Source organism: Micropterus dolomieu, linkage group LG19 (assembly GCF_021292245.1).
Source record: "Micropterus dolomieu isolate WLL.071019.BEF.003 ecotype Adirondacks linkage group LG19, ASM2129224v1, whole genome shotgun sequence".
In the NCBI taxonomy this organism is placed as follows: domain Eukaryota; kingdom Metazoa; phylum Chordata; class Actinopteri; order Centrarchiformes; family Centrarchidae; genus Micropterus; species Micropterus dolomieu.
This window is the reverse complement of record NC_060168.1, coordinates 17,224,138-17,249,531: the sequence shown is the minus strand read 5'-3', so window position 1 is coordinate 17,249,531 and position 25,394 is coordinate 17,224,138. Positions and strand designations below refer to the sequence as shown.

Sequence of the window (25,394 nt, the reverse complement as noted above, 5' to 3'; positions counted from 1 at the left end):
TTGGTACAAAAACAGACTCATCATTTTGCGGAAAACAGTACAAATATCTCAGGCAAAATAATTAACAGAAACACTAATTACCGATCTCTGACACACATTCACTCGCTGAGTCAATCCCTCATCAAAACTAAACAGGACAACCCCCCCCCCCACTTCACCCCATCTCTCTCTGTCTGCAACCACAATGTTTTTTCACTTTATCACTCCATCTGGGTGTCTGTTTGCTGGCCTCAGCAGGAACCTGAATGCAGTGCAGCTCAATACTCCAAACTCAACCCCCTATGCTTGTATGCTTTACCTCACAAAAAATGTTGCATACAACACAAGCAACCTGGGGAAAATGCCAACTGGGACTCCACTAATCACTGGATGAGTGTGACAACTGCAGGAGAGGACATGATGTAGACAATTGAAACTCATCCCTGACTGTATGCTCTTCTTTCTCCCACTTCTGGCCTATGTTGCCCTGCAGCAATAGGCTGCATATGCTGCAGCCACAGAAAGCTGTGATGATGAGTGTGGTGCTGTTTGTGAATGGCAGACAGGCAGGCGCAGTGTGGAGAGGCAGAGAGGGGCAGCTGTGCGTAAGTAATGCATCCTCCAGAATCTGGGTCACACTCACACCACTTTCATATTGTCAGATTATTTCACCTAGTTTTAAGATTTGACGAGTCATATTGTCCTAGATAAATATAGCTAGTGAAGCCCCGCAGTACCTGTAATAGAATCTTTTCAGTTACTATGCATCACTGTTAAAGAAGACAATACATACAGTGGAATATCTGTAGGGATGCTTTTAAGTTGTTTGTGATAATGATGATGTTAACCTTTCTAAAACATATTTACAATGATGCTTGGTAAGAGGGACAGTGGTACACAAGATACAGGAGTGCTAGTGACATATTCAATGACATATAGCCTAGTATAAAGGTATTTATAAAATAAAATATAAAGAACAAGGTAAATCAATGCAAGAACAATTAAATGAAAGATTTATGTGTGTTTTAAAAATAAATAACGTTACATAAATACAAACAAATAAAAAGGAAAGCCATAGAGTAAAATGATCACAACTTTATCCTTTTAAAGATATATAAGATAAAGCATATTAATTTATATCAGTAACCAATCTCTAGAATACACTGTTGGCTATACGTTTCTATTTCTTTTTTCATAGACAGAAATGGTTTGGTTCCCAATCTTCTTTCCCTCTTTTGATGACAGATTATCTTGCTCTTACAGACAATAAAAACACTGCCTTTAAAATATTTGAAGCAACACCTGGGAGCACATGAGTCTTCCTCTCTTTGTGTCTGTTGGCTTTCTGCCTTTTTATATAGTCTATGCTTTCTGCTTGTGCCACCGTACGCTCTGACGACGTACTGTACGTTTCTCCCGCACCGGCAGCGTGTTCACGCATTCACTGCGCGCGGTGTCATTCTTGAACACGCAGTCAGGTGTCGCGCTTCTATCACGCTACCGGCGACGCCCGCACGGCTACCCCCCACCCCCCACCAACGCTGCCGTCGAGACAGTTTTATTTATTTATCTATTTTTTTCCCTTCCCACCCATGTGGAAGAAATGTATAGGGACGGGTGACGTCGCGCGTGCACCCAAGTGTGTGCGTGGGCGTGGAGCAAAGTGTCAGCGTGCGGCGCGAGAGGAGGACAATCCCTGCGCTGGGTCCAGTCTGTAGTCAGAGGATAATATCAGCGGCGGAAACACAACTTCAGCCGCTGTGTTAACTGCTGGAACATGTGTGTCCGAGGACTGAAGTTGTAAACCGGCGCTGTTTGCAGTTTAGCTGACATCTTTGAAGTGCTGGAGGTGAGTTAACACAGCTCTGACAGACAGAAACACAGCCTCCCTTCCTGGATGTGAAGCAAAATCAAGCAGCGACAGTTCACCATCACAGGACCTCCATTTCAGGTAAGTCAGGTAAACTTCTGCCCAATAATTTGCAGGCTCTTGACAGGCAGGTTAGCCGCTGCGATAACGTTATATATCCGACATCCGTGTTTAATGTGCTAACGGTTCAGTAACGGACAGAGACCAGGCTTCATCATATCTGGCTTTCGATGTGAGTTTGGGCTAACAGTTAGTAAGCTATCCTAACTGCCAAGCCTCGTGTCGAACCACACAGGGATGTGGGTTTTGGCTGCATCGTGAACCCGTGTGGCATATCCTATCTAGTTTCAGCTAGCCAAAGAGGAAGTGTGAAGCGTGATGATAACGCTACCCTACATTACAACATAGCATTACCCGTGATTAATACTCAACTGCTTTCACTGTCCTTTCTTAGCCGTTACATTACCGATGTTTATATCCTCGTCCTACCCGGAGTAAAGGGGGTGGTGGGAGTATGGATCGTATTAGTCTGTGGTCACGGTGGCAATGCTACATGGCAGTAGTTTACACAGAAACGTCAACACATTAGACTGTGCAGCCTGAGTGCAAGGACATCCGACCTCTTTGGCTGGATGATGCTGCAGCAGCTCCTTGCATGTCGCCGTGGGGTGTGGTTGGCAAGCCGGACAGAGAGGCTGTCAGCAGTGTAAAAGCGCTCCCGCCTCCAGCCATGATCTCCCATTTGACAGCTCATTAAAGAGCTGGCCACATCGGATTAAGCCATCCCAACATCCCCATGTCCCTTTACCAAACAGGTCCTCTACCGTGCGGGTTCTCTGTCTGTCATAACAGCTCTGCTGCTGTTGCAGGCGGGCCCCAGAGGCTCTTAAATCTGCCCCAGTGGACGGCCAACATGTGTTGCACACTCACTTCTGTTTGATCAGCCTGTTCACAGCATGCTGTAAAAACTAGGATGCATGCTGTGCTCATTGTATGTGTTGTATTAACTGATTCTAAGGTAAGGATAGCTCTCATGCAGGTATTGGAAGAAAAATATTATTCTTGTTGTGACAAGAAGATAGGGTCACTGTCTATTCATGGTTATTTAATGTTATTCTTTCATCCTGACCTCAATCTGCCATTCTACTCTATTTTTATGTTGGGTGTAACATCAATGAATGCTGACATTCACCGGGACTTCTGTTTACGTCATAGTGCCCCCCCCCCCTTTTTTAAATTCCCTCACACCCTGCCTATATCCACTTTCCTTTCCATAACTTAATTCATTCCCTTTATTCTTCAGTCATAATCCTATCTCTCCCTTCATACCCCTGCCTTCCTCAGCATGACTCTGAGTAATCGACTGCTACTAGGAAGATCCTTGTGGACTATACCAACATCTGCATGCCTCTCTCACTGCTTCACTCCCTTCATTATAACCCTTTCATAAAGACATACACGGGCAATTCATCCTGTAAAGAGCGAGACGGATGAGTAAATGTCTGTGCTGTGTATTGATGTTTATATGTAAACTTGGGGAGCAAAAAAGTAACCAGCTACTACTGACGAAAGTGCTGTGTAGTCAGATGGAGAGAGGAGAGATTAAACACAAGGCTGTCACTGCTAACATACACATAGATGCACACATACCAAACACACAATGCCTCCAGCAATGAATGTCCAAATTGACACATTTCTGGGTCCTATAGATCTAAACCCTGAGCAATAAAAGTAGATATAGCATAACCGAGTTTGTGTGTGTGTGTGTATGTGAGACAAACACAGGGCGAGAGGGAGACTGTTTGGGTTGACTAGTCATCGGGGTCAGTAACTAGTAGTCATTCTGTTGGCAAAGTAGCTTTTAGGTCATATGCTTCACTAGTGTTGCACTTGGCTGGGTTACTCAGCCTCTCAATGGGATCTTTACAGTGTCTTTGGAGTATCACTGGGCTGCTGAGAGTGTGTTGACTGTGGAGAGATGTCTGGACTGCGGCCAGACCTGTTCTGACAGTCTGCGCTGTGCTGATGCTGATGTAACTACAAGGAGATGTATGCGTGTTGTGTTCATATATAGGCCTATGAGGCTCTTTAACAAATGTGTATTACAAACAGGACGTGTCTCAGTCTGTCCACACCCTCACTGTTGATTTGTAACCTGAGCTCCCATTTTTATGTATTTATTGGGCCTGCATGTCTCACTGAAGTCTGGTTAATGTTTGACACTGAGTGTGAGTGTGGTCTGTCTAGCTTTAAGGAGCTTCATCTGTACATGTGTAATAATCTTGTGCCCATTGCAAAGACATCTGTCTACCCAACAACCAATAATAGTTCCTCTGCTAAAGGACAAGGCCAGCCTTTCAAGTGCATTATTATTATAATATATATTATTAAATATCAAGTTTTTATCAAACATTTCTGGTTTTTATTATTTTTGTAGCCAGTTAGGGACAATTGTATCATACATCATGACTTTTTGTGAAGTCTAAATCACCATGTGTATATTAATCATGATGGTTACATCCCTGTCATTTAATACGATTGCAGATCTCATCTGCAGGCTTTATTTTTCAAATGTCCTCCAGCGACAAGCTTGTTGCACTAATGCCAATGCTTATTCCACCACACTTGACTTGTTGCGAATAGATGACTTCATAATATATCACAACAAGGGGTGAGTCGAGAGCAACTTGGCTTTTCATTAGAAGAAGTAACTAGAACTGAAACGATCAGTCGATTAATCAATTAGGCGATAATTAAAAAAGTATGACAAAATTAATATGCAACTATTTTGATTATAAATTAATAATGTAAGTTCATTTTCAAGCAGCGATGTCAAAGCATTTATGTTTGGAGTTTCTCCTTGTGAGGATTTGATGCTTTTCTCCATCTTTAGTTCTTTATTTACAGTATAAAACCTAATGGTTTTAATGCCATTTGATAGCCAGACGGTTTATTTTGCAGAGCTCTCCAGCTGGTGAAGTAGGCTACTTTAGGCACCTGATTTAAGAAAGTGCCTCCTTACCACTGTTCACTATACTGTACAGTTCACTACTAACATTTATTACAAAAAGTGGTACTACAAAGAAAAAAAACAAACAAACATCTAGTGCCACATTTAAGTATTTCAAGTATAAGGCAAAGCGCACTAAAGCACACCAAACAGTGTACTGCTGTAACCCTATACACCATTTAACAGAAAGGAGGGGGATTTCCAGGGGTCGATTATGAAACTACCTATATGTTTGTCACACTTTGTTCAACCTGTTAAGAAAGGATCAAGGTTTCAACACCAGCCAGTGGTAGCCAGGCACCAGCTTAAAGCCCTGAGTATGCTATGCTTCAGCTAATATTCTTATGCTGTATTGGTGCTGATGCAGGGTGGCCCAAAGTCAGAGTTGTTTTCTCAAGCAGCAATTAGCTTAATTATGAAACTCCTCTGCAGCTGCAGGATTTCTTCATTGCTTCTTTCTCGCTGTCACCACGAAGTAATTTAGCTCCATTGTTTGTTTAAGTTGATTGTCTCAGTGCTACATTCACTTCATTATAAATAAGCATTGAAGGTGCATTTTCTGTTGCTGCATTATTCAATTTATGCAACTCTATGTAAACTATTATTTGATTGATTTGATGAGTCATAGTGATTGTTTAGCTCCAACATTGTTGAGGAGTATAGCAGGGTAGATAAATACTTTTTGATCTTGGCCTCAATTTTGTCTGTTGAAGGGTTTTCTTTAAACATTTCGGCTTTCTAGTGCAGTATAAGCCGGGTAACTGTTTATACTGGGAATGGATGAGGTAATTTAAGGCCTGTGCTGGCTTTTGTTTGCTTCTGAGAACATTAAAGGTGCTTGTTAGCTTCTTGGTGCCCCTATAAAATGTTCCAGTTTCCCATATAAGCTAGGTTCTGGCTGCCAGCTTGGGAACATGTTGCTCGAGGAGGTTTAGTGGGAACTGTGTGTGGTTGACGGTTTTTAACCAAGAGCTGTGTTCTGATGCAAGCTAAGATTATCAGTAAGCTAGCTCTGACCCCAAATATGTAAAGACAAATAAATATTTAAATTATTGATATGCATCAGACCATGTCACTCTCTATTTCCTCTGAGGAAGAGCGTTTCATCCAGATGTTCCACACCTGTGTCCCCTATGAAGAAAAAACAGTACAAACATCCATCATGCCTCTCAGCCATTTCAGCTGTTCTCTGATAATGGCACAGACATGCATAAACATGCTTAAAACAGTGGTATGGTGGAAAGTGATCCTCTTGTTCTTGTAAATTATGTGTGCAAATTCCAGTGCACATGGTTGTGAGTCAAGTCTATTAACCTGCTGTAAATAAATACATGTTTGTTGCTAATGTGAATACGTGTAGAGAGCTTTTGGTGCCTGTGTGAATAGATGTCAGCTGTATCTGTCCCTAGTTGTTCTGTTTAAGAATGTGTGCTTGTGTCAGGGCTTTCTGTGTATGAATGATCTTTCTCTTTCTCTCTCTCTCTCTTTCTCTCTCTCTCTCTCTCTCTCTCTCTTTCTCTCTCTCTCTCTCTCTCCCGTCACTGTCTTTTTCTGCCTCTGTGAATGCCTTGGCTCGGTAACATCACCATGCCAGCAAGTGGGGGTAGAGGTCTGCATGCTCTTTCCAATTCTTCGCCTCTCTTATAGGCGTAGCCCTCCTCCATCCTTTCTTTCATTCTTGTTCTCTCCCATGGTGTAGAAATCCATGTGGAAGAAAGCTTCCTTGCCCTCCAGCATCAATTCATTTGTGTCTCTCAGTCAACCCCAGCTCAGAGATTGGACCCGATAAGGAAGTCATGTGTGCATGTACGTGTGTTTTTCAAATGTGCAGCCTGTACGCGCTGGTGTGTTTTTTGTGTGCGTACCATGTCTCTCGCTGTGTGTGTTGTGGATGTTTCAAATCCCCCCGTGAGACTGCTCCTCCCCATCATCCTTTGCTATGAGAGGAATAGAGTTTTTGAGAGCAACGGTTGCCTTGGTAGCCATTGCTGCCATCTGTGTATGTTGTATGAATGTTTGTTAATTTGCGTGTAGAAAAAGATGGCGCCGCCTGCGGACTTAATGCTTCAGCTGCTTCCTCGCTGCATTATTTATTTAACAGTTAGCAGAATAACTGGAAGGTTACTGGGTTACAATTCATTCCAGGGTAAGATTAGAGGAATCCACTTTCAGCTCAGTGAAAGTGTGTCATTGTAGTAACACATGTACAACAATATATGCTCAAAATACACCTGCCCACACAACTGTCATCTGCCTTAAGAAGGAAAAAGAATGAGAGTAGAGGGTAAACTAGTCATTATGTTAAATCATTTTGTATTTTCCTTGTCTTGTAATTTTTTATTTCAAATTGTTAATTCAGATTCCTTGTATGTGTAAAAGCTACTTGGCAATAAAGCTGTATGTGATTAAAGCTGAAACTATTAGTCGATCACCAGAAAATTTATCACTATATATTTTGATAATCTAATAATCATTAGAAGCATTTTACAAGCAAAGATATCAAACATTTTCTCATTTTGGCTCGTCTCTTAGTAATGCCAGTGGCCATTGTTTCAGTTATCTATGTTGAGTATGTTTAGAGATAGAGAAGTGGCGACAGATCTTGCAATTGTCTCACACTGATGGATAAAGTGGAAGGACTGAATGGCAGTAATCAAGGCAGCTACCTTTAGGGCTCGGCGGTATATTGCTATTATAAGGTATACGATATATATTCAAAAGAGATATGACATTAGACAATACCGTTTATACCGATAGAGTTTGATGTTGCATTAAGTAATACATTTTTCCATAGTTCCACGTCCTGCTGGCGTTTGTTCCTCTCTCGCCCTCACAAATTCTCTAGCAACATGGAGGGAGAAAAAATACCGGCGACACTGCTGAAGACTTGGTTTTTAAAAAGTAAGACAATTGTTCTGTTATTTGGACATATTATTTTGGATTTAAAAGATCAGATGTGTCCTACATCTCAAATTTGGCTTCCAGCCCACTTCGTAGAAAATAATAATATATATTGTATATCTGAATTCAGCCTGAAAATAAAGGGATATGATTTTTGGTCCATATCGCCCAGCCCTAGCTACTTTATACATTCACCTCGTCCGAGGAGTCGAGACAAAATCAATTAGATGTCTATTCGAAACAGTAATTTATTTCATGACGAAAAGGTGTGTGAAGACAAAAAGAAGGCAATAGAAAAAACTAAGAAAAAATTTAATGAAGCAAAGAGTTCTGCATCATAACTTTAGAGGAGACTTCTCATGAACTCGATTAGTGCAGGCTGTCAGTGTATAGTAAATTTGCAGCAAAGTGATAAAGTATGTGATGATTAGTTTATTCTGCAGATGATTAAGTGGACTACAGTGATGTAGTACAGTGAAGTGAAGTGTTGAAGGAGATGTGAGAGGCCAGGGACCAAAACTGTGGTGGTCACACACATTTTCATGCACTATGGAGCTTCTAAGTTCAGCCCAGGGACTGGAATAAGATGATGATAAATGGCCCACCTGTATGTGTTGGAGAAAAGAGGGTGCCAGAGGAGAGTGTAAACGTTAGTCCCAAAAATACTCTGTTGTCCCCAGGCTGTGGTGCGTCATGTGACTTGGGCCCAGAGTGTTGTGCAGAGTAGTTTTCTTCTGTAACCCAGTTTTTAAGACTGACTCACCATTTTTTCCATCTTTTGTCGGTCTTTCTCAAATAGAAACTCTCAGCAACCTCCAGCAATGATGTAGACTTGACAACACCACGATGATGATGCTCACAGGGAGGAGGAGAAGCAACTGACTCTCTCCTCCTTTTTGCCACACCTGGCTCTCTATGTCCGTCGCTATTGGGCGGCGGGAGTGCTATGTCATCAACCACACCGCCTGCGGCCCCACCCTTTAAGAAGGGAAGGAAGCCGGAGAAAGCTGAGTTGATGGCTGACGCGGTGCAGGCCACCAACGAGGAGCTGCGGAGCAAGCTCATGGACATCCAGATGGAGATGCAGCAGGAGCGGGGCAAGGTGAGGGGGAGGAAGAAGAAGAGGAATAATTGGCGGCAAAGTGTGTAGCATCACAACAGTAGGAAGGTAGTCCCCTTTATATCATCACAATAAAGGCAGAGGAAGTAAAGGTTTATAAAGTAAGTAATTATTTATAAATTATTTACCGTCACAAAGTTGAAAATGTTTTGTTGCTGCAGCTAATATTCAATACAAGCACACGTAAGTAACACTTATATGAGGAGCTGTAATAATGGTGATTACTCTCCTTATGAGCTTATACATCTGCTAATAGTATGATATGGCAGTTCCACAAGCTTTTTATCGGTGTACACCACATTTCCAATCCGCATTATATTTATTCAGTGGCTGTCAGGCCTGCAAACACTGTACATAGTCTTGGAAAAGCTGTCAGGGTGGTTTGCCTCTTCTTGTACGTTCTGACTGACACAAAAAACTACCTCCCTGTGCTCCCCTTGTCCTTCTCTGCATCCTTGGTTGTACTTGGAGAATGACAGTTACAGTGCCAGGATTCAGTTCTTACTGGGGCCAGCCATGTTAATAAATGTATACAATTTGTATAAAAAGCATCCGCAAGATGGCACCTGGGTGTAAGAATGTCAACAGCAGTGCATGAAGCATAATATTGACAGTTAAAGTGGGACAGGTATATAGATACATCAAAACTGAAGTATCATGATACAATTAATCTGCGCAGACAAAGATATAGGGAGGTACATGCAAAAGAAATTTAACATTTTGTTTAAGCCAGCACTGAAACCATCTGTTCTCCATTTGTTTACTGCTCCCTGTTGGGGAATAAATCACAACTCGATAGCTTGCATGCAGTCTGGGGCAAAATGTATGAACACACTGGTGGCTTGTGAAATGTATGATGGTGACTGGTTGGATTCTTATGCAACGCTAATGGCAAAAGGTGTCGCTCTCCCAGGTATGTAAGCTCCGTGAGCGGCTCCAGGAGCAGCGGCAGGCTCGAGAGCTTGAGCAGCACAAACACGCTGTAGCGCTCACTGACCTGCGTGCCAAATTCCACGAAGAAAAGCTACGTGACATAGCGGCCGTCCGTGAGGGGCTGGCGCGGCAGCATGAAGTCGAGCTGGCCCGGGCCATCAAGATCCGGGATACTGAGGTGCAGAGGCTCCAGGGGCTTGTAAACGCACTGAGAGATGGAGCTGCTGACAAGCTCAAAAATGCTCTTCTCGGAGAGGCTCGGGAGGAGGCCAGGAGAGCTTTTGATGGGGAGAGGCTAAAGCTACAGCAAGAGGTAGGTTGCAGCATGAAAACAGGTGATAGCAATGCAGTATGTAGTAATATTAATTAAGTTATTATTTATAATTATTAGATTGTAGAAAGATATGGACACTGTAATTGTTACATGAAATGCACACAAGTATTAATCCTAACACTGCTTTCACACCACACCTGGTATCCTCTGCTTCACACAAGGCAGAGCACAGCCTCAAAATTCTGCTTTTTGTCGATGCAGCAAAAGCACTTCACCAAAGGACTTGCACATTCAGCTATCAATTGCGATGGCTGTGTTGGTGTTTCTGTTGTATTTAGGCTGTGACCTGAGATTGGAAATTTCCTGAGGGCAATGTATGTTCTTAAAGTTTTTTGTGGAAAGTTGGCATTTTGAAACCATGTCAGTGTGCGTGTCGACTGTTGATGTGTGTAAACCTTTTGTAATTTTGCTGCTGAAAAACAGGAAGCAGGGTGGAAAAGCCTGTTGCCAAGCTATTGTTCTATTGTAGCCTTCCTAGACAAACAGGGCATCTATCATTACAGCTGTTTAATGGGGTAGGTCTTAGGTTGCTAAATGCCTGAGCATCACTCTCTTTGTTTGTTTTTTGGTTCAGTGTGTATTAATATTACTGTGCGTGTGGGATCTTGTAGATCCAGGAGCAGAAAACGGCCAGGAAGCAGGCTGAGGAGGCACTTGGAAATGCTCTGCAGGCTGATAAAGCCAAAGCAGCAGATCTCCGCACAGCCTACCAACAGCACCAGGATGAGGTGCACCGCATCAAACGGGACTGTGAGAGAGACATCCGCAGAGTGGTAAGACCACATGCTGCTGAGAAGAAAGACACTACAGTCACTACAGTGTCTTATCTTGAAGTGACATGACCACTAGCTAAGCCTATGGATAAAAACTAATAAATTTAAATGTTCCCTAAAGACTCTGTTGACTGTATACTTGCTTGTGTCTCTAAATTATTAAAGAAATTTCAATTATCTGTTGTGTAACATCCAGGAAATATTCTATCTATTTAACCTTTATTTACCTTTGTTACGTCAGTTAACACATTTGTATTTGTATTTTTAGGCTGTCTCTTATAATATAGAGTAGGTTTTCAGGGCCTTTTAAATCCAAAACCATGTACGACCACTTCCCCCGTGGGCCTACGCTGAAAAGTAAAATCTGACCTGTTATGTCCATCACAATGAGCTCACCCTAATCAAATTACAAAATATGGAGCTGTAATATGTGCAATGAAAATACCTTACACTGCCCTATAAACCATATATTACTTTTCCTGTGTTAGGTTAGCTTGACAAACTCAGCAGCTGTTCTTTTTATAGTCCTTGTCTGTCCCAACCACATTTGAATATTACCAGCTCACACACCGACATCTGTTTTCCTGCGTCTAAAGTTCAGTTCCAGCTCAGGGTTTATCTTACTGATGTGGTATGAAGGTTAGAGACTAATTGCTGTCTTTGCCTATCTCACCATGTGCTGCTTATCTGCAAAAATAAAAGTTTGTATACCTGCCACAGTTACTCATTAATCCCATTACGTACAGTAGGCCTACAATAACATGCATTGTTGTCAGTAAAGGAATGTTTAAGCAAGCAGACTTGCTCTGGAATTAGAGTTGTAAAAGAGTAAAGCATGGCTGATTGATAGAGAGCAGTCAGTGCAGGAAATACCAATGTTAAAGAACAAAATACGAAGGGAAGTAGAAGTGGGAACATTTGTCGGAAGAAGTTACATGAACGCAGAGCAAGAACAAAGCTTTTTATATTCATCACAGCTGAAAAACAATATTTAAAACATTATCACTCCCTTATCAGAGCATGCAGCTAGTAAGACTGAAGGTGTGGGACAACATACTAGATCCTCATGCATTGGTGGTAAAACGAGTGTAACATACGGAAGATGAATGAATGAATTTTTGCAACTTGCATTCAGAAATATCTCCATCATTCATTGAAAGCATTTTTAGTAATATTTATGTGGGCTGTAACTGTCTGTCTGACTCACTCTTTCCACCACCTACCACCACGTTCCTATCCATCCCTCTTATAGATGGATGAGTTGAAGGCGAAGGACCGGGTGGTGTGTGCCCTGGAGAGGGAGCTGGGTCTGCAGGCCGGCTACGCCCAGAAGCTTCAGCTTCAGAAGGACGCCCTGGATGAGCAGCTGGGCCAGGTACGAGAGGCTGAGAGATACAACCACGGCAGCCCCAAGAGAGAGGTGGTGCCTGGCCTGGGGGACAACTCGGACCTTCTCAACAACCAGGTATCCACAGACATAAAAGCAAATGTGTACACATCCATCTGTACATGTGCATTAATGCATTAATAAACTTGTAATATCAGAGGCACTCTGATATGCTGAAATGCTCTATGTGCATAAGACCAAATATAGACATTAAAGTTATGTAACAGGAGAAACATGAGTTTTCTGCATCTTTAAATGTGATCATTTTCATCCAAAGCGTGCTAAACATTCTTTTTGTATGATTTTTGTGACAAAGAATCTAATATACAATTAAAATAGCATTAAATAGAAATAAAGCACACTGGCTTTGGATTGGTTCTTGGCGTTAGCTGCCAGTACCCTGGCTTTAGGTATCATAGAGAAAAGGTGTAATCATCGAATCCCCTGATTGAAACTTTTATAGGCCTTTTAAAAGTTTGAAACATTGAAATCTCCCTATAGGCTCAATGTTGTATTTGTTTTTATTTTTTTAGCAGGCCGACCCACCCACCATTTTAATCTTAAGAAACCTTTATACTTTGAGTGCATAATTAATTTTTTCCTAGTAACAATGAAAAGCATCAGTCATATCGGAGATATGGCTGCACATTCAGCTCATACATTCATGAGAATCATCTGGATATACTGTGTGTATTGCACATACAGGTCACAGTTGTACTGTGAAATGGCATCTCATCCTTTTTACTGTGAAATGGCACCTCCTCTTTCCAATCCACCTCCATTACCTCCCTGCCTGCCTGCCTGCCTGCATGTATGCCCTTTTTTAGATGTTGTCTTCCTCCCCCTCTCCTCTTCCCCTTACTGCACAGGAGGTGGAGGAGCGTGACATGAGGAGGTTCCAGCTGAAGATCGCGGAGCTTCACTCGGTCATCAGAAAGCTGGAGGACAGAAATGCACTGCTGGCCGACGAGAGGAATGAACTAGTGAGGAACACACATGCAGAAGTACATACATACGTTGATTATATGCATGCAAATACATACATACACACACACACACACACGCACACACATTGTTACACTTACACGAGTACAGAAATACACACATGAAAATGAATTAAAAAACATACATGCCAATGAAAACGTGTCTTAAAACATTTGATTTTCTAAGCCTTACAGCTCACTGAAACATATGTGTCACTAGAAGGCAAGGATTACTTAAGATTTCCCCTCCCTGTTTCCTTCCTCTGTCCAGTTGAAGCGGGTGCGAGAGGCAGAGAGCCAAATGAAGCCCGTGTTTGAGAAGAACAAGCGGCTGTCCAAGAAGAATGACGACCTCCTGCAAACGCTACAACGCATGGAAGAGAAACTGAAGAGCCTGAGCCGCGAGAACGCTGAGATGGTGAGATGCACCCAGCGTTGAAAATGAAAAAGTTCAGATAGTGGTAGAAAATAACAGATACTTTAGTTTTTAATGTGTAGAGGAAGAGGGATTGTGTTACTGTAGCTGAGGATTTCATCAAAAAGGAACCAGGCCCTCTATTTGAGGAGAAGCATGAAATAATTCTCTCTCTGTCTCTGTCCCTCAGAAGGAAAAAGCCTCCACCTCTCGTCCACCCCCACAGCAACAATCCATTCAGCCCCCGTTAAGGAGGCCAAGTTCCCTGACAGACCTGAGCCACGCTCATGAGGAACAGGAAGTGGAGTTCCTCAGGATGCAGGTTTCTGAGCAACGTGGCATCATTGACGAGCTCACGCAGGTCAGGATTTTGCTCAAACCACCAGGGTCAAATAACCCGTTATATTTTATTATACTGTTTATTTGTACTGTGGTAGCTCTCCCTTTAACAGCTCTTGGTGTATAGGCCATTGTTAGCAATGCTGTTAATAAATGATCATGATTATTTGACATGATTTTGTTTCAATATGATATTTTCATTACCTCACTGGATAGGCATATATATTCCTGTCTGATTATGATTATTATTATTATTATTTTTTTATCTATTAAAAATTTCTAAGTTGAATTTCCAGATAATATGTTATATCAGTTTCACTATTGTGATATAAAATGACATATACTGTGATTATAGGATTTCATCCATATCAAGCACCACATTGTGAAATCACTAGACCTTAATTCCTGCTCCTCTCTGCCTTTTGGATCCCTTTGGATTAGTGGAATAATATTTTCAGAAGGGGCAGTGATTGTTCATGGTGGAATGTGTTAGTGGTTTAAGAACATTTCTACATCTATATGTCTCATTTATTCATCTTCACTAGTCTTTCCCTTCCCAAACACCTTCTTTACCTACCCATCACAAACTGCTAATTCCTTCATTAGATACAGCTTCAACCCTTATGCTTTATTCCTATTGAGTCATGTCTAGATCTCAGATGTGAGGCTGGTCCTGTGCGAGATGTTGATCTGCTGTCTGTTTGTCTTTAGGAACGTGACCGGCTGGTGATGAACAAAAAGAACCGGAGGAAACCTCTCAAAATGCGCACAGTAAGTGTTCATGCATCCATGAGATGGTGTTTTAAAAACAATCCAGTAGCCCAGTAAGGCTGATCCTTAAGTACTGTTTTGAATTGTGTGTGTGTTTGTGTGTAATTGGGCTCATGAGACAATAATAGACAGTATCCCTCACAGCTGGGGGCATCACGTTGAGCACACACGCAACTCCTGCATGAACTATTCCTACAGCTAATGGAAAATTATAAATTTTTTTCTGTTGTTTTATTTTATTTTGTGTATTTAGTGATATTGCATGACCGTGCATAGATTTATCGCAAAAAGTGCAAGCTTAATTTGTGTGCAGCAGTTTGTTTCTGTGCTCCCTTGTGTGTGAATAAAGGGCGAAAAGGGGGGTTGCTATCTAATTGGGTGAGTCGACTGTAGTAGAAAAAAAATAATTGTGTGTGTGTGTGTGTGTGTGTGTGTGTGTGTGTGCATGCATGTTGGGGCTAATACATGAGGGGACATTTTAGAGTCTGTGATGTTGCTAGGAGGAGGAGTGTGTAGATGCATGCCACATATTTTCTCACACCTCTCCTGCTGGAACCAGTTTGTCACCTTGGCGAGGTGTATACAGGTTTGGGCACAGTGGCTTTGGCTCTTGGACTTGCACCTGGAAATTTATCTCTCTTTTTCTGGGAATTTAAAAAGGAAGCTGAATACATGTGCCCGGAGACAGTAACCAGAAGCTTTTTTGTCTGCTTTTCATTTTTTGAGTGGGCGTGCAGCGGAAGGCAGTTGTGCTCCTTGGACGATACTGAGGCTCCGCAGAGCTCTATATAGATCAACCAGTATAATTAGTTATAGTTTAGTGTTGGTGTTTTTATTCTAGCAGCAACATGACAGAGTATATCCTCCTTATTCTCTACTTCTCTGCCTTCATTTGCCTCTGTACCCTAGTCTGCCTCTACTTCTCTGGTTGCCAGGAGATGACTTATAAACATGATGGTAAGGACGCTGTGGGAGAAGTAAACCAACAAGCAGAGACTTGATGTGATATGATCTGATTTACTTTACCTGAGAGAAACAACAGAATGACAGTACCTGGTTTTAGTACTGTAGTAAGTTTTAGACAAAATGTTGGTGAATTTAGAATCTTATAGAATTTAAGTTCTTTAATCTGAAATCCAATGTGATATAATCCGGATCAGTGTTTGATTTGTTGGCTTTCTATAGTTTTGAACAACTACATGTTTGTTAAGTTTTGGGTTCTCTTTAACAGTGTGCATATTCCTCTTTTCTCCTCTCTTCCTCTCTGCAGAGGCATGTTGTGGAGACATATTTTGGATTTGATGAAGAATCGATAGACTCTGAGACGTCCTCTCTGACCTCCTTTAACACTGACCTCACTGACCGCACGCCTGCAACTCCAGAGGAGGATTTGGAAGAGGTAAATAAATCCATAAAGCTAGGGTAGGTAATGTATTTGAAAAGCATTTTTTGTTATATTTGTTGTTCTTTCTTTTTACATCCCAATAGCAGTCAATAAATCAAATGCGCTGGGGAAAAAATTAAAACAAATCCGGTATCAATGGCTGTCGCAGGACTGTAAAGCCGGCCTCTCTAGTGAGTGACTGTGCACTCATTGTGCATGAACGTGTCTCGAGGGAGTGGCTTTGGAGAGACGGGAGACAGGAGAGGATGGGATTTTTCTAATCTAGCTGTCGCCTGCTAGTTTCTACCGACCCCAGCTTTAATTTACATTGGAAGAAATTCGTTGGAAGAAATTATTTTAACTATATTCTGTAGTTCTAGCAGCTGAAAGATGTGCCGCAGAAATATTGAGATAACTGACAGGACAGAAGACACACCCTCAAAAATAATTTACAGAATCAGAGACAAGCTTACAAATCAGTTAAGGAAAAGGGTGTGAGTGTGTGCATTTGACCCTGTCCCTCTTTAATATATCTTTTAATATGTTTAATTTCTACTTTTCTTAAATAAAGAGCGTTTCCCGTGAAGAGTCAGAGCTTCGTTTCCGTCAGTTGACCAGAGAGTACCAGGCTCTCCAGCGTGCCTACGCTCTTCTCCAAGAGCAGACGGGGGGCTCTCTGGATGCTGAGAGGGAAGCCAGGGTTTGTACATAACATAAGACATATGAATATACTGTAACTTCTTAATCCAGTAAGTGATTGTAATTTATGATTTGCAGTAATACCATCCTAAATTCTTCTTCTCTCCCACAGACACGTGAGCAGCTGCATGCGGAGCTCAGCAGCTGCCAGGCCAAGATCGTCGACCTGGAGAAGGCCCTGTCGGAGAGGGGGCAGGTAACAAAGAGGAGGGATGGTGACAGGAGCTCATGGGTCCTGCTCTCACTGGCTCTCCTGCATGTCTGTCTGGCCGCTCTGCTCCTGGGCTGGCGCAATGCCTACCAGGTCTTCCGCAGAATCCTGTGATGTCCTTCCTGCATGTGTGATGTCACAGCTCTGTGCCTGCATGCTCTGCCTCACCCTTTGTCCTTCCTGCTGCCGGTTCTGTTTCTTAGTGGGCCTTTCAGTGCTGCTGAGCCTAGAGAGGAGGCTTACACCACTTTGATTCCTGTCCGCTATAAGTACATTGATATACAAGACCTTGATCCAGCAATGTCTCAACTTTTCTGAATATGACAATACGCAGTTTACATTGTTTATACAACAGTCAAAAGTCATCATAAAACATTTTGGTCTAAGAACTAAGCCAAACCTATGCATGTGTAGAAGAATCGCCTTGGCTATTTTCTCAAAACTAAGTAGATTCAAAGTAATTCTTACATCGAGTATGTAAATTATTACCTCTTCTGAATATCACGAGAAGGAACACTAAAGTTATTACGGCAAATTCATATCATCATCACTTAGTTTCTTCATTTGTTGTGAAGTTTTTCCTTTGTCACTGCATATTGCCTGTTCCACTGTTGCTTGATCCAGCTCTGTTATTTTGAGTTGCTGCTCAACAGTTTTTCAGCTCACATTGCCTTCTGTTCCTACTGTTACTGTAAGCTCTTGTTGACTGTGAATGCAGCTCCATTGCATGTTATCTCGCGAGCGGTCTTTATTTCTCTGGATCAATAAACTTGTGCCACTGCCACTCTGTTCCTGTCTGTTTGTGTCTATGCTACATCTATCATTTGGAAATTTAGTAAATGGATTTGATTTGGCTGATTGTGTTACTGACAGCTTTGTTCATTACACCCTGTCATCTGGGATCCTTACCTTCCTTTCCTGCTCCTGCCAGTGTCATTTCGTGCTGATGTTGTGTTTGGTTGTTATGGCAGGATTCAAAGTGGGTGGAGGAGAAGCAGTACTTGCTCAGGACCAACCAGGAACTTCATGAGAAGGTACATTGCATTAGCTTATACTCGCTGCTCAGTGCTCTATAAGCCTTTAATCACTTTATAGTCAATTTAGATACTGTGTCAAGAGGGTTAGGGTTAACTTTGTAGACAAGAGCTTGTTTTTAGATTTTTCACTGCTATTGCTCATACGATATTATAATGTATATTCATTGTACCTATACCAAACAATAATTTTTCACTCCCCAACTTTGAGGAGTATGAACATTTGCTTCAAAATCTATTTTTTATTTAACAAAACAAGCAAAAACTTCTCAGCACAAGCAGTCAAGAAATTTGCCTAAATAAAATCTAAAACTAGTAAAATTCAAATCACAAGCTGTCTGATCAAGGCATTTATAGAACACATTTCATACACAAAGGTAATTCAAAGCGCTTTACATAGACTTAACATTAAAAAGATAAATTGAAAATATAGAAATACAAATTAAAATGTTATAAAACATCGAATGGTATGTTTGTAGAAATGGAAAAGATCAAAACAGAAACAGAAAGATGTAAGTGCTTAGGTGATTTAAAAGTAAAGAAGTTTGTTCCATATCTTTAGAGCATAGTGATCAAAAAAAGTAAAAAGGAATATGAATTGGAGCAAGCATTCACTGCCAGCTTTTCGTGAAAAGTTACTGCACTTCTGATACCAAAGGTTCAAAACTCAGCCAAACTGCCGTGCCTTTTAACGATCTTCCTCTGTGATACAAGGCTTGCAAGCAGAAACAGTAATATAAAATTGTATATAGTAATATATAAATAATAATTTGGGATAATTCTTATAATAATGTTTTACAGATAGCTAACTACAGGACATTCATTATTCATAATGCAACATGCCAAACCATTGAACTTTGAAAGATGTGCTTGTGTGTGTGTGTGTGTGTGTGTGTGTGTGTGTGTGTGTATGTGCGCACGTGTGTGTGTGTAGATGAGTGCGTTGCAGCAGGCTGAGTCGCGGCTGCAGGCTGAGGTTCAGGACGCTCGGGATCAGAATGAGCTGTTGGAATTCCGGGTGCTGGAACTGGAAGTAAGAGACTGTACCAACGTCAAACTGTCACCAGGAGGCGACAACAACAATCTCAGTTCAAGACACAAGACCTACATACAGTGATTCCCCAGACAGACATACATACTGTTCACTTACACACACTTGAGTTCTCCTCTGTATGCATCCGTATTTTGCATGGCAGCTGTGTGCATACCCCCTCCTCTGAACTGGAATGTTTTTTTAAATGACAGAATGTTGTGTTAAGATGAATATAATTTTACATTGAATAAAAATGTATTTAAATTAACCATTCAATCCCATCATCTGTTCATTTTGTCTCTCATTTTTGCATGCATGTCCTACGTTTTATTTGCATTTTTCATAAGATAAAAGCTTAGGTATGTGGATAATTAAAAAAAGATTAGCATTGTTGTGTAATTTGTGGAAATGTAATGTTTATATCCTAAGTATTTTCTATTAAATATTAGTTAGAAATATAGATGTACCAAAAGACGTTTAGTTAGTGATCTAGAGGTTTAAAGGCACAACATTTGGAATATTAATTAAATAACCCCTCACTCACATCAGTTGATATTGTATCCATTTATATTGCAGTTGTGTATGAATGTAGTATCTGTTTGAGTTTTAGCATGTGTTTTCAAACATCCTCTTGGTTTGGTTTGGTTTCCCATTTAAATCTGTGGGTGTCCGCCTCACTCATTTTGGCAGATCTTGACCAATGTTTTCAGTATCATGTAAGTAAATCCCTCATTCACTCCCTTTGCATGCTCATTTACATTCTGTGTCTCACAGTCCACCCCCACCAATGTTATGATGAACTATTACATTACTGTAGGGCTGTGAAATGTTAGTTTGGATGATGCCATGATGTTTTTAGGTGGGTGTATATGAGTATTAATATGGTGTATACCTTCTCTAGGAAAGAGAGCGCAGATCTCCTGCCCTCAATCTCCACATGTCTGCTTTCCCTGAGAACAGCAACAGTGCCCTGCAGATCTACTGCCACCAGGAGGGAGTCAAGGTGATGGCACACTTACACTAACCCTGGCTGTTTTCCTTTTAAGACTACATGAAGTCAATACGACGTGTGTTTGTGACCTCTGTGCAGGATGTAATCATTCCTGAGCTGATGAAGAAACTAGATATCCTGGGGGATAATGGGGTGAGTTTAGATGCATAGTTGGATTAAAATAAGATCAGGCATCTTTTTTAAATCTCAGGAATTGTTATACTTTGTGGTAACTCTGTTATAATTTCTGTAGAATCTCAGAAATGAGGAGCAGGTAGCGGTGATTCAGGCAGGGACGGTGATCTCACTGTGTGAAAAGGTGACTGAGACGTGTTTTTACTGACACATAGTGGACACATTGCCATAACACTTAGTTAATTTCCAACACAGCCACTACATTCAAGTTGCTTTTGTTAAGTTAAATATTGGTGAAAGTAATACAGTTATTTTAGCTTCTGAGAGTGCATTAATCCCTCGCCTTTCCTCTTTCACCACAATCCCCCCTGTACAGTGGTTGAAGCAGATAGATAGCACAGAGGTCGCCCTCACACAGAAGATGATCGACCTGGAGAATGACAAGGTAAAAAAATCAATATATCATTAAAGTACACAATCTTCAAATGTTTTGAAAATCCAAGTGGTATCAGATACAAATATACTTGACTTTTCACTGTTATATACACAAAAGAAGCTTTTTATCTGCTTGTTTTTTCTGCTGTATTTACTGTACTGTAGTTGTGATACTGCAATGTAATATACAATAATCCTGTATTGTATATTATCACATTTTGTTGCAGGAGCTGTTCAGTAAGCAGAAGGGATTCCTTGAGGAAGAGCTAGACTACAGGAAGCAGGCCTTGGACCAGGCCTACATGGTACGGAGCCTGGAGCAGTATGAACTGTCCCTTTTTATACAATAGCTATAAAACCTCTCACGTTGACAAAATGCACTAATTTATATTAATCAATTATAGCGATTGCCAAGGTTGAGTACAAGGCGTAATGGTTCATAATAAAGTTATTCAGGAACGCACAGGGGTACAACATTGTCATTCCAGCATGACACATAAACATTTGGAACACCATTAAACATCATGAATGCAACATCCTCCATGAAGGTAAAATCTGTCACATTGTTGGGATACTGCATCTTTTACCACTGAAGTCTAAATTCTGTGAACAATCTAAGCCACTGAATTGGTAGTTCGCTTGTTGTTTATTGGCCTAATGCTGTTTTATCTTCTGAGAAGGCCAATCACTGATTTATTCTCTCTTAAATAGTAGAAAATAAGATGCCTTTTTAATATCCTGTGTTAGTTAGTTTAAGTGGACAACCAGTGAAGTTAAAGATAAATTGTACACAGAGTGGGTTCAATAAGATTTTAATATTTAGCATGAATGATCTTAAAATATTCTCCTCTCCCAGTGACTTGAATAGGCAGTACCCAGAAAACAGAAGTTAACACTTACGTCACTCTCCGTATAATTCTAACCATTTTATTTGGTCAGTTTTGGTGTTGGTTTGTGTTTATGGTCCCATTTTACATTGTGTTGATGAAGCCTTGTTTTTCACATGGTAGCTTTGATGAAACAGTCAGGCAACTTTAGATGTCATGAGTAGGTGATTGAGAATGAAACATGGTTTGTGTTGTTAGTAGATTGAAGTTACCATGTGAGGGTCAAGCCTAAATCAGCCTCAATGTAAAATGGAACAGTGTTCCCCATATCTGCCATGGTCACAGTGGTGTGTGTGTGTGTGTGTGTGTGCGTGTGTTTGTGTGCATGCCTCCGTGTGTGCTTGTGTGTGTTTGTGTGTGTTTTTGCATGCGCATGTGCACAACCACGTCTGTGTGTGTGTGTACCTGTATGTGTATGTATGTGGCTGGCTGTGCAGAGGATCGAGGAGCTGGAGGCCACGCTGTATAGCGCTCTGCAGCAGGAGCAGCCGGCATGCCAGGCGGTGGCTGAGTCGCTGACAGACAGGCAGAGGGAGGAGCTGAGGCTAGCTGTGGACAAGCTGCGGCGTCAGATTCTCCGGCAGAGCCGGCAGTTTGACAGTCAAATCTTACAGGAGCGCATGGAGCTCCTACAGCAGGCTCAGCAGGTAAGGCTTAAACCAAAATTGAGTTAGGCTACTAAGTGAGTCCTGCCCTCCCTCAATCTGACCCTTGGTCCCTGTCTGAAACGTCTGGCCCCACCAGACCTCTGGTGCTTTGAAAAAGATGCAGTATCCCTGTGTGTGCAACCTGTACCTCTGCCTGTAAGTGCATTAGTAGGAGCGAAAAGATGAGACAGAAGGACTTTGTAGATGTGTGTGTGAGTGTGTGTCTATCATTGTGAACCACAACCCCACTCCTTCAGTATCCCTCCACTCCGCAGTGCTCACAGTAGTTTTATACCCATGACTTGTACAGTATCCGTTATTCATTGAGTACATCAACAACCACAGCACCTTCAACTTCATTTGAATCAGTTGTATTGTAATTTATCTCTAACCTCTAACACTTAAAACACATTTAAATCAACTACTCATGAAATATACTAACTAATTATATGTATTTAATGAAACTACTGTTAGAAATCAAGCCCTGAAAATTTAAAGTATTAAAGGCCACAAACTATATATCTGTTATATGTTGTCCATTGTATCGGTCATCAGATTCTGCATCTCTTGTCACTCAATAGTCTAGTAAAATTGTTTCTTCAGTTGGGCTTTATTTTACATACTTTTCCTCCTGGCTGACTCAGTGGTTTAGTAACTAAGTCCTGAAAAGCCTATCTTAATAAAATGCTTAAGCTGTGTTTGGTCCTTTAGAAATACTCCAAGTATATTTGACAATGGATTTGTATCCTCCTTTTTTAACCCTGAATACACGTAAAGGTACTGCAGTCAGAAAACTATTTTTCTTTGCAGACAAGAAGACTAATGTGTCATTCCACAGTCAGTGAATAAGTTGGTCCGGTTTAAAGTCTCAAAAAATGGAGTCACTTCCACAGTTCGTTGTTAAATCTGCTCTTCAGTTGCCATGGCAGCTCATTCTTACCCAACAGAGCTACCATGGAGACAGAGGGCATGATGGGAAGGGGCAGAGTATATGGAGTATATACATGAATGGATGAATCATGGTGTTAACAACTGTTTCTTATTGTGCAAGTGTGGATGGTTGTATCTGGTCTTAATTTTTATATTTTAAGATATTTTGACCAGCTAACCATGTCTGTCTTTGCCTTGCAGAGAATTAGAGAGCTGGAGGACAGGATTGACTTGCAAAAGAGACAAATAAAGGAAATAGAGGAAAAGGTATATATACAAATTTCTTCAAGATTCTTTCTAAGAAGGCTGGTAGAGGAAGTGTGAACTGTAACTTGACTAGGCAAAGATTAGCACAAGAAAACGTGAAGGAGTTTACATCTACTGTACTGATGCTGCGTGTTAATTTAATAACTTCTTGACACTTTTTCTTCTCTCTCTCTTTTCACCTGTTGATTAAACCCCTTGTGTTCCTTTAGTTTTTGTTCCTCTTTTTGTTTTTCTCTTTAGCATTTATTCTTTGGCCTTAATGCAAGTGACCGTGGACTAACATCAGGTAGCACCTTTATTCACTGTATCACATCAGTATTTAATACATAATAAATATATATAGTGTTGATAGTAACAACAATAATCATGAGGAAAGACTTATGATGTCTAAAATGTTTCCTTTTCCTTAGGCGTTAAGGTGCTGTGGAGGAAAGCGAGGACGAAACAGATCCTAATTGTTTTTTATGCATTTGTAGAAAGCTCTCAAAAACCTTATGGCCTTTTTGATAAATGTGCAATTTTGCAAAAGACTCTTACCTGGAATGCAAATATTTGAAAACGTAATACATAACCAGATATACATGAGATTAAAACGAGATTTATAAATAACATTTACTATAGTGGTTCTTGGACCTGGAACATTAGACTTCTCCTCTGTGAGAAGCAAACACATGGATTTACTGAGAGAAAACTCTGAATCAGAGGATTTATTAAAGGAAGAAGAGCCACAGCTTCGGTAGAAGGAATGCCCAGTTGGACAATGGAAAAGGAGAGAGGGAGGGAAGAGAAGAAGAGCGAAAGTACACGGTTAGTTTGTGGGTGAACCCGCTGAGTGCCAAGTGGATATGGAAGATTCTGGCAAAGTCCAAAGTCTGTGATGTTTCTAAGGAAACAAGGTGCAACTAAGTTCACAGAGCAGAAACTGAACTCACTGGAAGGTCGTCGCTGGATTGAGAAGATGAAACTACAATCAGTGGAGCAAAAAGACCAGGTTATTATTCAAATTTATCTTTAAGACTACTCTAATTTAAAGTTGCATAACTTTTACTGTTTTTAGAATACCAATCAAAATCTGCAAATGAAGATTTTCTGATTATACAAATGTGAACTGGTTATCCACTGACTTATGTATTCTTGCCTGCATTTAGTTACTTGGCATTAGCCAAAAGCTTAAAACCATCAGGACAAACGGGGAATGATTACCAAAAACGGAGAATATTTTTAAGACAGAAAAAAATGTGAACCTACCCTTTAAGGTTATGGGATTAAAGGATTCGTGAAATGTGACTGACAGGATAATTAGGAGACGAGGTAACCTGAGAGGTACCTGTGCTCGACGACTTGCCACCAAGCTGGTGACATTATGAATAATAGATGCTTGTGTATCTTTTTCTATGTCTCTATTTGTCTTTTTTGATGGAAAAAAAACAAGCACTGCAGAGTGGTGCAGAGAAGATGTGTAACAGTTTTCCGTTTTGTTGTCCTGAACTGAGTTAAGTCTGACACGATCAGTTTCTGTGCCACAGGTAAAACTCACCCAGTGGGCACAGGCTAACCAATGGAGGATCACATGACCTGGTCAGACACTACAGGTACCAGAGAAGTTCTGTCACCATGGTAACACACTTAATGGGAACTGACCCGGACCTGAACTTCGATCTGCGGGTTCTGTGTAACAGAGTGAAGGTCCTGGAGCAGAAAGTTTCAACCCTCTAGTCTAACAGCTACCTGAGGAACAGGTGAGAGACTTGAGGAGAGGGGATCCAGTGACACACACACACACACACACACACACACACACACACACACACACACACACACACACACACACACACACACACACACCTACTACTATATACTCACTTTTGGCCAAGGTGATATCACATATCACTCGCACCTGACTACTCTGCACACTTGCATGCGAGC

At 41.1% G+C, this 25,394-nt stretch overlaps 3 protein-coding genes and 1 long non-coding RNA gene across 9 annotated transcripts in view; all 4 read left to right on the top strand.

The window, feature by feature from the left end:
• The first annotated feature begins 1,467 nt into the window (after positions 1–1,467).
• jakmip1 (janus kinase and microtubule interacting protein 1) lies at positions 1,468–19,444 on the top strand. 2 transcript variants are annotated; one of them, XM_046030924.1, is made up of 14 exons: positions 1,468–1,930; positions 8,560–8,862; positions 9,794–10,126; positions 10,759–10,920; positions 12,173–12,385; positions 13,177–13,311; positions 13,562–13,708; positions 13,896–14,066; positions 14,756–14,815; positions 16,086–16,214; positions 16,771–16,899; positions 17,011–17,094; positions 18,081–18,143; positions 19,078–19,444. In XM_046030924.1, the coding sequence occupies exons 2-14, from the start codon at positions 8,707–8,709 to the stop codon at positions 19,258–19,260; spliced, it is 1,965 nt and encodes a 654-aa protein (XP_045886880.1). In that variant the 5' UTR covers positions 1,468–1,930; positions 8,560–8,706; the 3' UTR covers positions 19,261–19,444. The 2 variants fall into 2 exon arrangements, with proteins under 2 accessions (XP_045886880.1, XP_045886881.1); XM_046030925.1 differs by having other exon boundaries at positions 1,470–1,930; positions 13,177–13,290.
• Positions 19,445–20,169: 725 nt separating this feature from the next.
• Positions 20,170–20,458, top strand: LOC123957842. The gene is made up of 3 exons (XR_006821915.1): positions 20,170–20,179; positions 20,267–20,320; positions 20,421–20,458. It is a non-coding gene; the product is annotated as an uncharacterized LOC123957842 (long non-coding RNA).
• A 265-nt stretch (positions 20,459–20,723) lies between these two features.
• Positions 20,724–25,042, top strand: LOC123958216 (janus kinase and microtubule-interacting protein 2-like). The gene is made up of 7 exons (XM_046031472.1): positions 20,724–20,747; positions 20,965–21,042; positions 22,062–22,271; positions 23,403–23,468; positions 23,709–23,754; positions 23,879–23,940; positions 24,995–25,042. Exons 1-7 carry the CDS (start codon positions 20,724–20,726, stop codon positions 25,040–25,042), a joined length of 534 nt encoding a protein of 177 aa, XP_045887428.1.
• The window catches only part of LOC123958099 (rootletin-like), a 24,150-nt gene continuing 22,857 nt past the window's right edge, over positions 24,102–25,394 (top strand). For 4 of the 5 annotated variants that reach the window (XM_046031318.1, XM_046031315.1, XM_046031316.1 and 1 more), the window contains exons 1-2: positions 24,102–24,459; positions 24,995–25,207. The gene's annotated coding sequence lies outside the window, so the exon portion shown is untranslated. The remainder of the gene's footprint in view (positions 24,460–24,994; positions 25,208–25,394) is intronic. The other variant, XM_046031314.1, reaches the window with a different exon arrangement.

Excerpts from the sequence above, each read along its gene's own strand:
- LOC123958216 (XM_046031472.1), top strand. The coding sequence starts at position 20,724 with ATGATCGACCTGGAGAATGACAAG. Across the intron at positions 20,748-20,964 it reads TCGACCTGGAGAATGACAAG|GAGCTGTTCAGTAAGCAGAA; the intron begins GTAAAAAAATCA and ends ATTTTGTTGCAG. Across the intron at positions 22,272-23,402 it reads TCCTACAGCAGGCTCAGCAG|AGAATTAGAGAGCTGGAGGA; the intron begins GTAAGGCTTAAA and ends TTTGCCTTGCAG.
- jakmip1 (XM_046030924.1), top strand. The coding sequence starts at position 8,707 with ATGTCATCAACCACACCGCCTGCGGCCCCACCCTTTAAGAAGGGAAGG. Across the intron at positions 13,709-13,895 it reads GCCGCGAGAACGCTGAGATG|AAGGAAAAAGCCTCCACCTC; the intron begins GTGAGATGCACC and ends TCTGTCCCTCAG. Across the intron at positions 14,067-14,755 it reads TCATTGACGAGCTCACGCAG|GAACGTGACCGGCTGGTGAT; the intron begins GTCAGGATTTTG and ends GTTTGTCTTTAG.